This window comes from Necator americanus, chromosome II, assembly GCF_031761385.1.
Source record: "Necator americanus strain Aroian chromosome II, whole genome shotgun sequence".
Lineage (NCBI taxonomy): Eukaryota > Metazoa > Nematoda > Chromadorea > Rhabditida > Ancylostomatidae > Necator > Necator americanus.
This window is the reverse complement of record NC_087372.1, coordinates 212,380-226,160: the sequence shown is the minus strand read 5'-3', so window position 1 is coordinate 226,160 and position 13,781 is coordinate 212,380. Positions and strand designations below refer to the sequence as shown.

The 13,781-nt window shown below is 41.1% G+C and overlaps 6 protein-coding genes across 7 annotated transcripts; 3 read left to right on the top strand and 3 right to left on the bottom strand.

Annotated features, from left to right (window-relative positions):
- Positions 1-1,393: 1,393 nt before the first annotated feature.
- RB195_016432 (uncharacterized protein) lies at positions 1,394-1,831 on the bottom strand (the record flags this gene model as incomplete). Its single annotated transcript, XM_064182968.1, has 1 exon — positions 1,394-1,831. The coding sequence occupies one exon, from the start codon at positions 1,829-1,831 to the stop codon at positions 1,394-1,396; it is 438 nt and encodes a 145-aa protein (XP_064038849.1).
- Positions 1,832-2,626: 795 nt separating this feature from the next.
- On the top strand, positions 2,627-3,535 carry RB195_016431 (uncharacterized protein; the record flags this gene model as incomplete). Its single annotated transcript, XM_064182967.1, has 1 exon — positions 2,627-3,535. The coding sequence occupies one exon, from the start codon at positions 2,627-2,629 to the stop codon at positions 3,533-3,535; it is 909 nt and encodes a 302-aa protein (XP_064038848.1).
- Positions 3,536-3,936: 401 nt separating this feature from the next.
- Positions 3,937-4,227, top strand: RB195_016430 (uncharacterized protein; the record flags this gene model as incomplete). The annotated part of the gene is made up of 1 exon (XM_064182966.1): positions 3,937-4,227. One exon carries the CDS (start codon positions 3,937-3,939, stop codon positions 4,225-4,227), a length of 291 nt encoding a protein of 96 aa, XP_064038847.1.
- Positions 4,228-4,310: 83 nt separating this feature from the next.
- RB195_016429 (uncharacterized protein) lies at positions 4,311-4,726 on the top strand (the record flags this gene model as incomplete). The annotated part of the gene is made up of 3 exons (XM_064182965.1): positions 4,311-4,413; positions 4,511-4,581; positions 4,631-4,726. 3 exons carry the CDS (start codon positions 4,311-4,313, stop codon positions 4,724-4,726), a joined length of 270 nt encoding a protein of 89 aa, XP_064038846.1.
- Positions 4,727-4,770: 44 nt separating this feature from the next.
- Positions 4,771-6,600, bottom strand: RB195_016428 (uncharacterized protein; the record flags this gene model as incomplete). The annotated part of the gene is made up of 3 exons (XM_064182964.1): positions 4,771-4,911; positions 6,407-6,472; positions 6,565-6,600. 3 exons carry the CDS (start codon positions 6,598-6,600, stop codon positions 4,771-4,773), a joined length of 243 nt encoding a protein of 80 aa, XP_064038845.1.
- Positions 6,601-7,379: 779 nt separating this feature from the next.
- RB195_016427 (uncharacterized protein) lies at positions 7,380-13,467 on the bottom strand (the record flags this gene model as incomplete). 2 transcript variants are annotated; one of them, XM_064182963.1, is made up of 11 exons in its annotated part: positions 7,380-7,500; positions 7,610-7,703; positions 7,768-7,903; positions 8,204-8,350; positions 8,686-8,866; positions 8,920-9,025; positions 9,759-9,824; positions 9,916-10,023; positions 10,143-10,254; positions 10,384-10,485; positions 13,408-13,467. In XM_064182963.1, the coding sequence occupies 11 exons, from the start codon at positions 13,465-13,467 to the stop codon at positions 7,380-7,382; spliced, it is 1,233 nt and encodes a 410-aa protein (XP_064038844.1). The 2 variants fall into 2 exon arrangements, with proteins under 2 accessions (XP_064038844.1, XP_013293220.2); XM_013437766.2 differs by lacking the exon at positions 13,408-13,467.
- Positions 13,468-13,781: the final 314 nt, after the last annotated feature.

The window sequence follows — 13,781 nt, the reverse complement described above, 5'->3', positions numbered from 1 at the left end:
AAAGAAAGAGAGATTCGAAAGTTTAGAAGTGGCAGTATTATGGGTGGTGGTTGAGCCTGAACCATGATTATCATCACATTTCATTAGGCAAACGCTTTGGCTTACTGACGTTGAGCATGATCACCTTGATCAGAGCCTGGAAACTGCATATAAAAAAAAGAGATTGATTCCACAGACATCTTGTCATTCAAGCAAAGGATTCAATAGTTATCACTATCACGACACATCTCTCTGTTTATCACTTTAAAGTATCTCTCTAGATGTAAATTTCTGGAGGAGAACAGCAATAAATCTTGCTTGTTCTTGACGTCCTAAGTCCCGACGAGTAAGCGGAAATGATAGCTTGACAAATTTACAGTTTAAATACACACTGCACGCTACTCAAACACTCATACGGAAATCCATTAAAAGTCGGACGTAGACGCTATTTGAAAGTAGCTTTCCCCCATATATGGTCAAAACGACATGAATCACGAGTGTAGCTGCGGTGCATTTGCGCACGCGCTCGAAACAGCACAGTGGAAGCAGCAGCTTCAAGTCGTTTTGACCCTACTATCAGTTGCGAGGCGTTATTAGTAACAGTAGTTCAGATGTCCGTCTGCAATGGTTCTAACCATGTCATGCAAAGTTAATTTTCACCTACTAAACCATGTCTAGATCATTGCAAAAAAAAAATGAAAAGGAAGGCACAATGCCTTCTACCACCTTCACCTTACATCTTGGATCAGTTGACATTTATCGCAAACTACTCAACTACAACTTTGACTGACCATAGTAAACTAGTAAATCTGTTACAATGTCACGCTACGCTTCGTTAAAGAAAAAATCAAACAAAATTTCGTTTGCTTTTACAGGTTTAAAAAGCCAATACTAAATTGTATTTTTGCTAATATTTCGTACTCAGAAATCTACTACGATAAAGGATTGTCGACAATGCCTCTCTGGATACTGTAGTTGTTGCAGAAAAGCATTGCGAGCTGTCTCAAAGACACAAATGTGGCACTCAAGGACAAAAAACAATTGACACACTGACGCCAGTGAAAAAGGTCTAAATTGTCTCCTGATATTCCAAGTCTGAAACCTACACATTCGTAAAGTATGCGGAAACTTTGAAATTGGTTGTGCAGTTTCATTTCACCGGTGCATGAAAGACACGTTATCATTAATATTTTGCATTAAAAAAGTACTTACTTACTTAGATGCTTAGATGGCCCGTCTTCACTGGACGTGCGGGCTCCAGCATCTCTTCCACTCGTTTCGTTCCCTCGCCATTGTCATCCAAGATGTTCTCAAGCTTCGTGAGTGACGTTGACGAGGTCCTTGAGCCGTATCCAGCTGCTCTCTCAGCTGGTCCATCCGTGCAGCAAACACGTCACCCCATCTCGTTGGCGGCTCATCTATGTTTTGCTTTCGATACATATTCCGCTGGGTCGCGAAGACAGGACATTCCTTTTAAGTCGGAGCTACGAAGACCGGCAAGGTGTTGTGTGCGCCGGTTAAACTTCAGGAGACATCTCTCAAGGGCTCTGTGGGTAGTAAGTAGCTTCCTAGACATGGCCGCGGTGTCTGCCCACGTCTCCGCTGCGTAACAGAGCGATGGAAGGACTGTCGAGTCGAACAGATGGGCACGAAGATCTTGGTCCGTCAGTTGGTCCGTAGCTTCCCTGACGGCTGCAAATGCTGCCCATGCTGCTCTCATTCTTCTATTCAGTTCTCCCTTCAAGTCGTTTTCCATGTTCATAGAACGTCCCAGGTATACGTATGACGGAGTTTTCACGATTTGGGAGCCTTCAAGTTGTGCTCCTCCGTCCTCGCACTGGGCGTTCTTCATGAACTGTGTCTTCTTTCTGTTTAAAAAAGTACATAAATCGATATTGAAACTTCTCCGTTGCAGTTCATTCAAAAAACGTTCGATTTCAATTCAGAATGAGATTAAGGAATGCATATATGGCCTTAGAATGACTTGCGGCGGTCGGCCGATTTACCAAATCAGTTCTCATCCTCCCCAGACACCTCTGATGAACGTGAGAACACTGGGTCTGTTAGCTATTTACAGACGCGGGAATGAAAGCTTTGACTGTGACTCGTATTAGGCGCTGTCTCGTCTCCACAGAACACAAGAAGCCCCTCAAAGCTCTTGTCTTTATTTTTGATAGTTCCTGTTTTTTGTGCAATAATACATGAGTAGCATTACAGTCCAGTCGAGATCCTTTCCGATTAGTTTTATAGTTCGTTTCGCTCCTAGGGTGCCTGTGAGATTTTGAATTTCTGCCTCATTTTATTAGACACTTGGCATCCTTTGTGAACGTAATCCCATGAAAAACCTTTAGTTTAGTACTTTTTCCTGCTGTCAGGGCGCTTTTCCGAAGCTTTCGGCTTGCAGGAATTAAATTTTTGTTTCACTTTCTTTTCGTGTAATTGCGCATAATCAGCATTTCTGCTGTCGGATTTTAGGGTTACGAAATGATTGCAATTACAAAAATGGAAATCATTCACAGTTACACGAAGAAATAGAACAGAACTCCAATCCCTGTGAACTAGTCCTAGACCAGATTTTGATTCCCAGGACAAAAACATACCGTAAAACTAATGGAAAAGAACTTCGATATGACTTTGAGAACTATTTATGGAACACGTTATTTTACAATTTCAGCTCGACTACGTTCTGGCGAGGAACATTCCTCAGTCAGATATCCGAAAACCTAGAGTTGTTTGGGACGTCGCGTTTGAATTTGACCACCGCCCAGTTCTTCCTAGCTTCAAGATACGGTTCCACAAGAGAAACCGAGGAGTTCCTCTTCAACCGAAAATTGACATGGCAGGTCTGAAAGACGAAGATTGCAGAACGAAATTCCGCCGTCGCGTGTCTATTCATGTTGGAGTACAGAACAGGAAGAAGCTTAGCGATGCGGATTTTTTTCACAAAAAAGATCTAGGACGCTGCAAGGGAAACGCTCCTGGTTCTATTGCCGCGGCAGAAGTTTGCCTTTGCATCTGCGGGAACAAAACCTTAACAATTCTGTATGTACAATTCCCTTACAACTCTGTATGTGTCGCGCGCAGCACTGGCAACTTCAACCAGGAAAAGCGTCTTAGAAGGAAGTTGCGTCGTCAACTGCAACAAGACCGCGATAACGAGTGGACGTCAGGAGCGAAGGAGTTTGAAAAGGCGTGGGTGGACAAGAACCCGCGAAAAGTTTATGCTTTACTAAGACAGTTTAGCGGCAAAATGAAGAGATGTTCTCCTGTCTTTAAAACAGCCAATGGAGTGGCTGTCGGTGAAGTAATCCTCCCAATTTGGAGGGGTCACTTCAAGACCTTGCTGAGCAGGCATGCACCGTCAGCTCCTGAACTCGAGCACCTTCATAGGCCGACATATGCGGTTAACGAGGAACCACCGACCGAGTCGGAGATACTGGGCTGTATCCAAAAGATGAAAAATGGAAAATCTGGTGGAGACGACGGAATTAGCGCAGAAATGCTGAAATATCATCATCCGTCTGGCATTCGTGAAATGGCAAAGATTATCCGTTAAATATGGATATACGAAGGGATACCTGACTCGTGGAGACACGCGATCATAATACCGTCCCCCCTCCCCCACAAGAAGTTATCCGTCACGGACCCTAGTAACCACTGAGGAGTCGCTTTGCTGCGTATTACAGGGTGCAAAGTTTTGAGCGGATTATCCTGGACCGACTTTTTAAACATTGCGAAGTAATAATCGCGACGAGCAAGATGACGTTTGTCCTGGCCGATCTGCAATTGAGCGTTTGTTCATCGTCAGAAGAGTGATCGAAATCTGGCAGCGGTGTCCGAAGCCAATGCAATTAGCGTTTCTAGACTTTGAAGCCCCTTTCGTCTCACCTCTCCAGCCGTCTTTTCAACGCGCTCCGCGCAGGACCCTTCTTGTTCAAATTCGCCATCGACGACATTATGCAGTGTCCTGCTGATATCAATCTAGCGCCATCAGGACGCCCGACGCCCTTGACCAATCTCGAGTACGCTGACGATGTTGTTATATTCGCAGAAAGCAGTACGAAACTTCAACATGTTGTCAGCCTTGTATCGAAGCTGGCTGCAGATTATGGACTACGTCTATGCCCTGATAAATGCAAGCAGATGTGGATCTCCCCAAGACCTGGATCTCCTCGAGAACGGAAATCAGAGTGGACGGACACCCAAAAGAACTCGTCGATGAGTTCTGTTACTTGGGCTGTACGCTGAAGAACAACGGCAGCTACGAGAAAGATGTTCAGCAAAGATGCGCTAAGGCCGTTTCCGCATCCAACTCTTTTAAAAAAATGCCCATGTTCGACCCCCGTCGCCGACGAAGTCAAGCTGCGAGTCTACCTATGCGCGATTCGCCCCATCATGATGTATGGATCGGAGACTTGGGCAGCACCATCTACGGTGAGGGAGAGGCTTAATTGCACGGAAAGAAAGCTGCTTAGACGGCTGCTCGGCCACTTTTGGCCTAGGGTATGGCGCAATGTAGACCTTTACGCAGAGATTGATGTGGTATACCGGCGGATGACATGTGAAAGATATCAACATCTTGCACCGCCATCGAAAGTGGCGGTGCATTATTGAAAGTAAATCGTCTTCGCTTCTTTGGTCATATATTAAGGAGACCGGCAGATCGCCTTGTCCAACGAGTTCTGAGGAGTTCGTCGGGTTCGAGCTGGAAGAAGCCACCTGGCCGAAAACGGAAGTTGTGGACTGAGGCGGTGAAAGAGGACCTGAGGACACTCGGCGTGGATAGGCAGTTCAGGCGAGACGTAAGGTTTCGCAGAATATGGAATAGCGACGAATGGATTGATTCTGTGCAAGCTCTCGCAGAAGATCGAGAAGGTTGGGCAGAGCTGTGTTCGAGGACGACACACCTCGGCGAAGATGCGGGTAATCGCGCTAGACGATTAAGTAAGTAAGTCAATCTACAATAAAGAAAAATCTATCAAAGATGAGAAAAGGGCTCCGAGGAGCTGGTCCTGCTCTGTTGGCAAGTTTAGCGTCCTTCTTCACTGAAGTCGTAATTGTTGCAACGACTTTTCATGACAACTTTATAATGGATGCTTCACTGCACACATGAAGAACTCAGTAGTCAGAAAGAACGGCTATACGGACGAGACTTGTAGCCCATACGTGAATATTTAACGCGGCCCGGCTCTGTAAAAAAAAAACAGAACGTTATTGAACAGTTCTAAATAGTGAGTTCGTGTCCATATTATTTTAAAACTGCTCGAGTGTAGCATCAAAAGGAAAAAAAGAATAACATGCTTGGAGTAACCGTCAGCTATTAAATAGACGGAAAAAATCAATAGTGCAAAAAAATAATAGCAGGCATTCGCACATCAACTCGTTACTAAGCGCAGAAAAAAGAAAAACAGATACGCTGTCGAAAACGTGCAGTAAAAAGCACCAATGACCTGGAACATGGCTATTTGAAGCTAACAGCCTAACAGCGTCGCGATCATAGAACAAAAGGAAACCCAAGGAGAACCACATCAATTTGAAAAAGAGCACCCTTTCTTGCAGCAAAAATATTAGTAAAAAGTAAAGCCAGGAGCGAGACTGAAACCGAAAGGATTCGGAACATCCTGTAGTTTACGACAGCATCCAAATCTGGCATTTGTCGTATGCCTTTTTTTATTGTAATGATAATTACAATAAAACAAGGCATACGACAAAGTTATCAAGCCTTTAGAACTCAACTTGCAGTGACAGCAATATTCAAAAAGGCATATGTTAGAAGATGCGCTTGAAAAGGACATTGCGGACCTTAGAGTGAGTAAGGACACAACCAAAATGAAGACTTGAAATAACAACATGAGAGGATTCGAGTTGCAATAACAGAAAAATTAGCAGCAATGAAATGAAAACGCTTCTTTTCTCGCTCAGTTATCCAAGGAAAAATCTATGCTATTGTCATAACACTGCTACAACATCCCTTCATTACTTTTTCATAAGCCCAAAACTTTCACTATTTGGGACGGTATGAACGGAGTAATGCTAGCGGCGACAGAATTGATTTATAAAAAAAGCGATCACCACTGCACATTAATTTGTTTCTATTCGCTCGAGAATTTTATAAAAACGAAACACCACCTGGATCAACGGACGGAATGAAAATAACAAAAAATATGGAGAATATTCCAGCTCCACTGAACACTTTTGTGAATTTTTTCTTTGTTCGATTTTCAACAAAGGAAATCAATGTTTCATGATAATCTATAACAACCATCGAAAAAAAAAAACTTGCTAACAATTCCAAAGAAGATGAGTAGAAGGACAAACAATACTATATCAATGCTCACCTATGTAGCAGAGGGGATCTGCACAAACAATGCCTCAGCCACAACAAAACAGCTCAAAAATGGAAGAAAATATCAACAGGGTAGCGTACCATGACCGAGGTAACTGTGAGTTGAGCAGAAGCAAAATATAAAACCATCAACGTTATCCACTTCTCCTATATACACTACTAACACTTGTCCCATGAAACGACGAAAAAAAGCACAAAAATCAAGAATAATGTCAGAAACCTCAAAAAGCGGAGCTCACCTCAATCGACGGCGTTGCCGTAGCGCACTGCTGCATTCAGTTATTTATCGATCAAATTCTTTGTCCTGTAGGTCGCGTCATCACAAAACAACTGCGCTGAAACTTTCCCATCTGTTTATCAGAAGTTGGCGTCTACGTTTCCTAACCACAGATCTTTGTTTAGCCTAATCAGACGAAAGAGATTTGGTTGCAGTATCCACTTCCTTTAAGCCCAAGGTTAAGCTCCGCTCAAACAAAACAGGTAGACAGAAAAGGGTACGTCAAGCCTAAATGATCACTATTTTGGTAAATCTCGTAGTTGATAATCACCGAGAGGAACAACACTGCTCTGCTAGAGATGAAAGAGTAAATTGCGTTCAAAGGATGACAATCATCACGAATTTAAGGCCAACATTGCTGCATACTCACAGAATAAAAAGGAACAAAAAATGATACATAGGTGATGAAACTAAATCGCTTTTCAAAACAAGAAGAGAGGTATCAGAGAAAAAAAAAGGATTGACGTGTTTTAAAATAGTTTCGAAGATCCTACATAACAAGACAGAAAGTGGTTAAAACACAAAGGCGCATGAGTTGCTGTAGAATATGGTCCAAAATATCTTGCACTAATTCCTAAGAATAGCACCACGAATCTTAATATTACCATCTATCTATCTTGGTATTTGAAAGCACTCCGCACAACATCAAAACAAAAAAATTCGAAATGCTCACTAGGGTCCCTTTGAAATCACACGTGTACATAGATCTAGAGAGGTCACTTTCACGAAATACAAAGAAAAATTGAGGATTCCAGGAGCTGTACAATAAATCACATCTTAAAAATCGACTAGTGTAGAAATCGATTTAAGTCGCTCTAAAAGAGACTTCTTCTGTGCTTCACTTCGACTGTAATTGCTCACCACCATTAATGTCATAATTAATGGTAGGTAAAAAAGACTGAAAAGATAGTAACTGTATTGCTTAGTCTCTCACAGGTTAACGAACATAAAAAAGAAAAAAATAATAATAAAGTCAAAATTCACAGAGCGACAACTGGGGATCCTACCTGTAGAAGAACAACCGTCGCGAATTTTGTGCATCTGGTGCCTTATAGAATTTATACGCCAACCAACACAAATACGCATTTACAGGCAACGAATCTGAACATATTTGCATATAACAAATTCCGAAGGACAAGTGCTTTGTAGCAAGTTATTTTAATACCTAACGCAAACGTTGTACTCGTTAGATTGGTCAAAGGTGCAGCCACCGAACAAAGTCCTACTAATGCCAAACTATGGCGTATTGAAGTTACCCGGCATAGGCGTTCGTTGGTGACGCACATTACGCGATACCCAGCCTGTAAAGAAATAGTCCAGTTATGTACACAACTACACAGGACAAGCCGCTCTCATCATCTGCTAAGAAAAACATTAAAGGTTCTTCGCTCAGGCTAGACAGTGTCTATTTGCTATAACCTGATAACATCCTAGGTAACCCTTACTTTTTCCATTATTTTGAAAAACAATGTCCTTTGATTAATGAACATTCGCTGATTAAGTGAAAAATTATAATTTTAATCAGTGGAAATAACATCAAACCAGAAGAAAAGGTATCAGTTATTCTCAGAGAGAATTCTTACGCATTATCGAAAAATTACCTTGCTGTAGTCTCCTCGAAGATTCCAAGAGAGTCCATTGAAGTGAGGAAACTGCCATGAATATAAGATAGCAGCTAGACACATTGCAGACGCATCTAATGTACCGGTAGCAGCAGCATAACCCATAAGAGGTGGAATGGCACCAACCTGCACAAAACAAGCTTAAGGCACTAGTTATGTCACAGAAAAAGATAGCAAAGCATTAAGTTAAGATTAAAAAAAAGGTTTTTATTGGAAGTATTAGAAGTCTTTCAAAGTGCTGACAAGAAAATGAAAAAGGTCATAAACCGCTCGAAATGTCTTAAAAACGGCAGTTAACTATGGACATTATTGAGCTTATTGAGTTTTACAGCAACGAACAATTTCAAAGCAACCTCTTTCTGTAACATGTAAAAGCAGCACTTTGGTAACAAAATGGATAAATGAATATAAAATATCAAACGTAGAGAAAGTGAAAGACGACAAAGGTGTGGAATTCTTACCACAGCTCCAGCCCAAGTACATGCGATATGCGTTCTTTTAAGTGGTGTGTAAACTCCAACATACAGTGCTAGATTCAATAAACCAAGACTAGCAGCAAGTGGATTAGTAAAATAGCACAAAGTTCCTGCACCAAATACCGCTGTAACTCCAGCAAACGACAAAGCATGGAGAGGTGAAAACCTAGAAAGACACAAGAACTTCGCATAAATGAATGCCTTTTAATGCTGAAATACCTGTGAACAACCAAAACTCTGCTTTGCGTTCGTTTCATCTGGGCGTCGTAAGGAGCTTCAAGCAGCTGATTACATGCGTTGGCAGCTGATGACAAAAGAGCAGTACCTCAACAGCAAACAATCATCTAAGAGTGACAACAGCCATTAAATTATCAAATTTTCATCCTTCACACATTTTCCTAAGACAGAAGGATGGCGTGGTCAGTAGTTCAACTGCTGTTCTTCTTAGTTCTTATAATTTACAGATTTTACAAGAGACAATTTTCCAAGATAAGTTTATAAGTCGAATAGATTACCCATCTGCATTTGCGAGAACTGATGCAAATAAGAATACGTGAATTGCCCACGCCAATAAAAGAGAAAAAATAGAAGCATGCATGCAAAAATTGTACAGGAATAGTGACGCCGTACTACACAGCGCAATCAGTTGGCTTTTCGCGTAGGAGTTGGCTTCGCACCCTACAGTGTAGCATCAGCTCTTCTTTTACAAACACAGCTAAAATCTTGTACATGGTTTTACACATCCAGGAAGTTATTGAAGGAGAAAAAAAGAGATGTTACAATTAACTGCATTTATTATGAAACAGTAGGTTATTACTGATTACTACATAACATCTGAGAAACTGAATCACATTCACTAAGAAGAAGAGCACAGACACAGATCGTTTGAGCTTAAACCCCAAGCATTATGAGTTCTAAAAGACATAGCATCTTCAAAAAAACTTTATTTTGTAATTGTGTTTGAGTAGCACAAGAACTCGTTACATTAAATAAATATAGAATAGTCAGTCTGTAAGGAATATAAACAATTACGAAGCTAATTGTTCTTAAACTCTAACCTGTTGCACATGCAGCAAGTGGCAGAACTGATATACTAACAGAAGCCATTAAGAATCCAGCAACAGCTGAAAAGAAACGCGCAAGTTTAATATACTGTTAACGACATCGTAAACAAATAATGTGCCATCAAATGGAGAAATGTAATCCTCAGCGAACCTGTTGATGTAATAAGCATTGTAAGTTTTGACTTCGAAAGCTGCAAGTAAGCTGATATCAACCCTCTTGGCTCCATCTTCGTCCATAATTCTAATTGTGTTTCTGGTACTAAATCATGCGCAATTTTTTGAAGGACAAGGGAAAGAAAAGCAAAAGAAAACTGCGGGAATTCTTTTAGTAACATAAAGCGGGAATCAACGCGAACATAAATCAGGAACCGTACCTACCTACTAGGTTGATCTCTTTTTTTGTCGGCTTTCTTTTACCAAGGTCGATAATAGGTAAAGGGGATCGCGTTCCTTGTGTTGTCTGTGGAATTTCATCCTCATGCGGTCTGACCTAAGGGAAACAAGTACAAAAATTCACCACAAAGGTGAAGAAGTGATCCCGAATGACTTTTAAAATATCCAGGAAAAGATGACAGTGGTTTCAGACAAAAGTGACAGAGATCAGCTGAAGAAGAGTTACTTTCGGCAGCGAGAATGGCGGTGCTGATGAATGTACGAGTGCTGAGCTTGTAGAAGGACGGACATTCAGACGTGCGCATAACAGCCATCCATACCGTAGCATCTTCAGAGTTCACAATGTAATGTGATTCCCTAAAAACAAAAGAAAAATAGGTGGTTGGAAATGGAACGAACCTTTGGGAAGCTATGTACAAATACTCAAAAAATGTCTCATACGAACATGAATCTGTAAAGCTTGAGGAAACTTTCTAAGAGAAGGAGGTGAAAAAAGGAACCTCTCCTCTCATGTTCCGCAATGAATGGTGCATAGGTACAGAAAAACCATCCGAAGCAAGTGGTTAACGTAATGAAGTCGTGACCATAAGCTGTTTGAAATTTCGAACAAGACTATTACATGCCCTCCTTTCTCAAATTTAAAGGAACCATCAATAGATCAACGAGAAAATAGTGTTACCCATCTTAGGCAAAGTTCAAAAAAGTTAATTCTTGCAACTATGCAACAATTCATGTTCAGCAAGACGAGTATTTGTTCGGATGGAATGACGTCGTAAAGAAAACTTCTGTTGTAGTAAACAGAGTTAATTGCAGACATAACTGTATTATTATTTCTGTTTACTTATAGTGATTCTTGTTTTGCTGTTACATAGATTTTCTAGAGTTCTGCAAGAAGGAGTTGAGGACTGCAACCCTCCAGAGATTAAAGTTACTGAAATCACCACTTGATGATTCGGAATTACTTACGCTTTTTACGAAAATGACGAGGTCTATACTGTATTTTAATTTTCCCAGAGATAAGATGTATATATATATATATATATATATATATATATATATATCGCCGCTACGGTCACATTGGGGTAGCTTTAGGCCACATTGAGGTGGCTTTAGCGTAGTCTTTTACTGCTTACTATTCGCCATTGTGAGGACATTTAAAGCTTTGTCCTTGCTTCATTTTCTGTCGTTGCTTCAATGTCGTTTTTCTCAACAGTATAGCTTCACTTTTGGTACGCTATTGCTCCTTTTCAAACTTATTGCTACGTTGCTTATATTAAAGAGATGTGTTTCTTCTACAAACTCCCGTTCTTTCCTCTTTACGTATGAATTCAGCTTCTGTCGTCTCTTCAGAGTCGTTCTTTAGGTAAGTGTAGCTTTACTTTCGATACATTACTGCTATTTATTCAAGTTTATTTCTACGTTGCTCCTGCTGTTTTTTTTTTCATGGTTTACGTTTTTATCTTCTCTCGTTTCTTCAGAGTCGTTCTTTACATCAGTCTATCTTTACCTCTGATTCATTACTGCTCTTTATTCAAGTTTATTGCTAATTTGCCTACATGGAGAAGGTTTTTTTCTTCTATGAACTCATGTTGTTTTCTCTTCATGTGTTGTTTTTAGTTCCCGTCCTTTCTTCAGAGTCGCTCATCACGTCTGATGATATGATAAACTGACGTGAGGAACGACTCTGAAGAAATGAGAGGAGATAAAAACGTAAAGCCATGAAAAGAAAACAGCAGGAGCTTACACAAGAAACATACCTCTTAAATATAGACAACGTAGAAATAAACTTGAATAGAGAGCAGTAATGTTTCGAAAGTAAAGCTACATTTACCTAAAGAACGACTCTGAAGAGACGACAGAAGAACTTTATGAAGAAACACATCTCTTTAAAATAAGCAACGTAACAATATGTTTGAAAAGGAACAACAGCGTACCAGAAGTGAAGCTAGACTGTTGAGAAAAACGACATCGAAGCAATGACTGAAAATGAAGCAAGGACAAAGTTTTGAATGTCCTAGCAATTGCGAATAGTAAGCAGTAAAAGGCTACGCTAAAGCTGCTCTACCCCAATTTGGCCGTAGCGACGCGGCCGCCGAAACAAAATCCGTAGTGTGTTCTAGTGGCTTGTGTTAGAACCCGCACCACCTGTACACGCTCCAGTCCCCTCAGCAGCCTATTCCTTGATTTTACTTGAATAGGCTTGTGAGTTTTCGTGACAAAAAACGCTCTTTTCCACACTGTATTTTACGACGATTAGAGGACGATGAGCGGAGTCACACTCGTTCCCGTAGTCTACATCCTGAACTCCATGTTTTCCCCGCGCCTTCCTTACCAGGTATAGTACGTACAGCAAGTCAATTTTATGATACGCTGTGTTTAAGTGACAATCCTGAATAATTCTTATTATTTTTGAAATAGAGAAGAGATGAACCTTATCCTACGAATAGCAACTTAGCAACTGATCTTGCAGAGGTGATCGCGACTAGTTTTATCCCGTGGCTATATGTATATAGGTCAAAACGACATGAATCACGAGTGTAGTTGCGGTGCATTTGCGCACGAGCTCGAAACGGCGCTGTGGAGGCAACAGTTGGAACCGAAGTGGACCGTCGCAAACTGCAGCGATGGGTAGTGCCGGCAAGGGTTTCACCACGCCCCGCGCCGCAACGCTCCACCGAAGGGCCTCGAGAGAAACCGCGTACGCAATTCCGTACGTGCCTCATGTCGTTGTGACCCTACTATACCTATATGACTACAGCACCTACGTGACTTGTAGACACATTGCCGGCTGTGACGATTGATGGTTCGGAACCGCCTAGGTCTGCCAAGGCCTTTGGGGTCGATAAGTTGATATGAGACTTGTCTGGGAGGATAAAGACACTGAATTGACACATCGACTCACTTTTGTTGTCACCAAGGAAAAACATACATACACTTCTAGGAAGGTTAGCGCAAAACTTATCTACCACAAAATCATTGTTTTGATCTAAAGGTACACATTTTCGTGAGTCAGAAAATCTCCCACCGACACATATTTCCATCTTAGCACCGCATAAAAATTTCAATTTTCCAGGAAAATTAAGTGTGTCACTCACGTTAAGACCCACTCAAACAAACAACTGTTTCAATAGCAGTTTGTTTTGAACTTGAAGCCCAAGTGATGTCCGAGATACCAGACAGTACTAATCACAGAGTGGCCTGCCTACTCTTCCAATTCTCGCACTACAGAATAAAATGATATGAACGTTACATTATAAGTAACAAACAAAGTTTCGTAAAACAACGGAACTAATTTAATAGCTTGTACCATAATACACACTTTCTTACGTTAACTAGGCAGAATAAACAAAGCCATGGATCAAAAATAAGAAAAATGGTAGTTGACTTTTGTTGATGAATCCAAAAACTCGTCGGAAAAACAACGTTAGTTAAGTGAGAAAATCGTCAATTACGAGGTGATATGCCATTCGACTGAGAACAAATATAGATTAGAGGTCGAGTGACTTAGACCGAAACTCGGATATTGAAGGGTCTGCTTGGCGGGAGCGACAAGGGGACAAGATCAAAAATCAACACATACATTCCGCAAACAACAGGAACATAGAAGAGGATGTTAACAAAAAT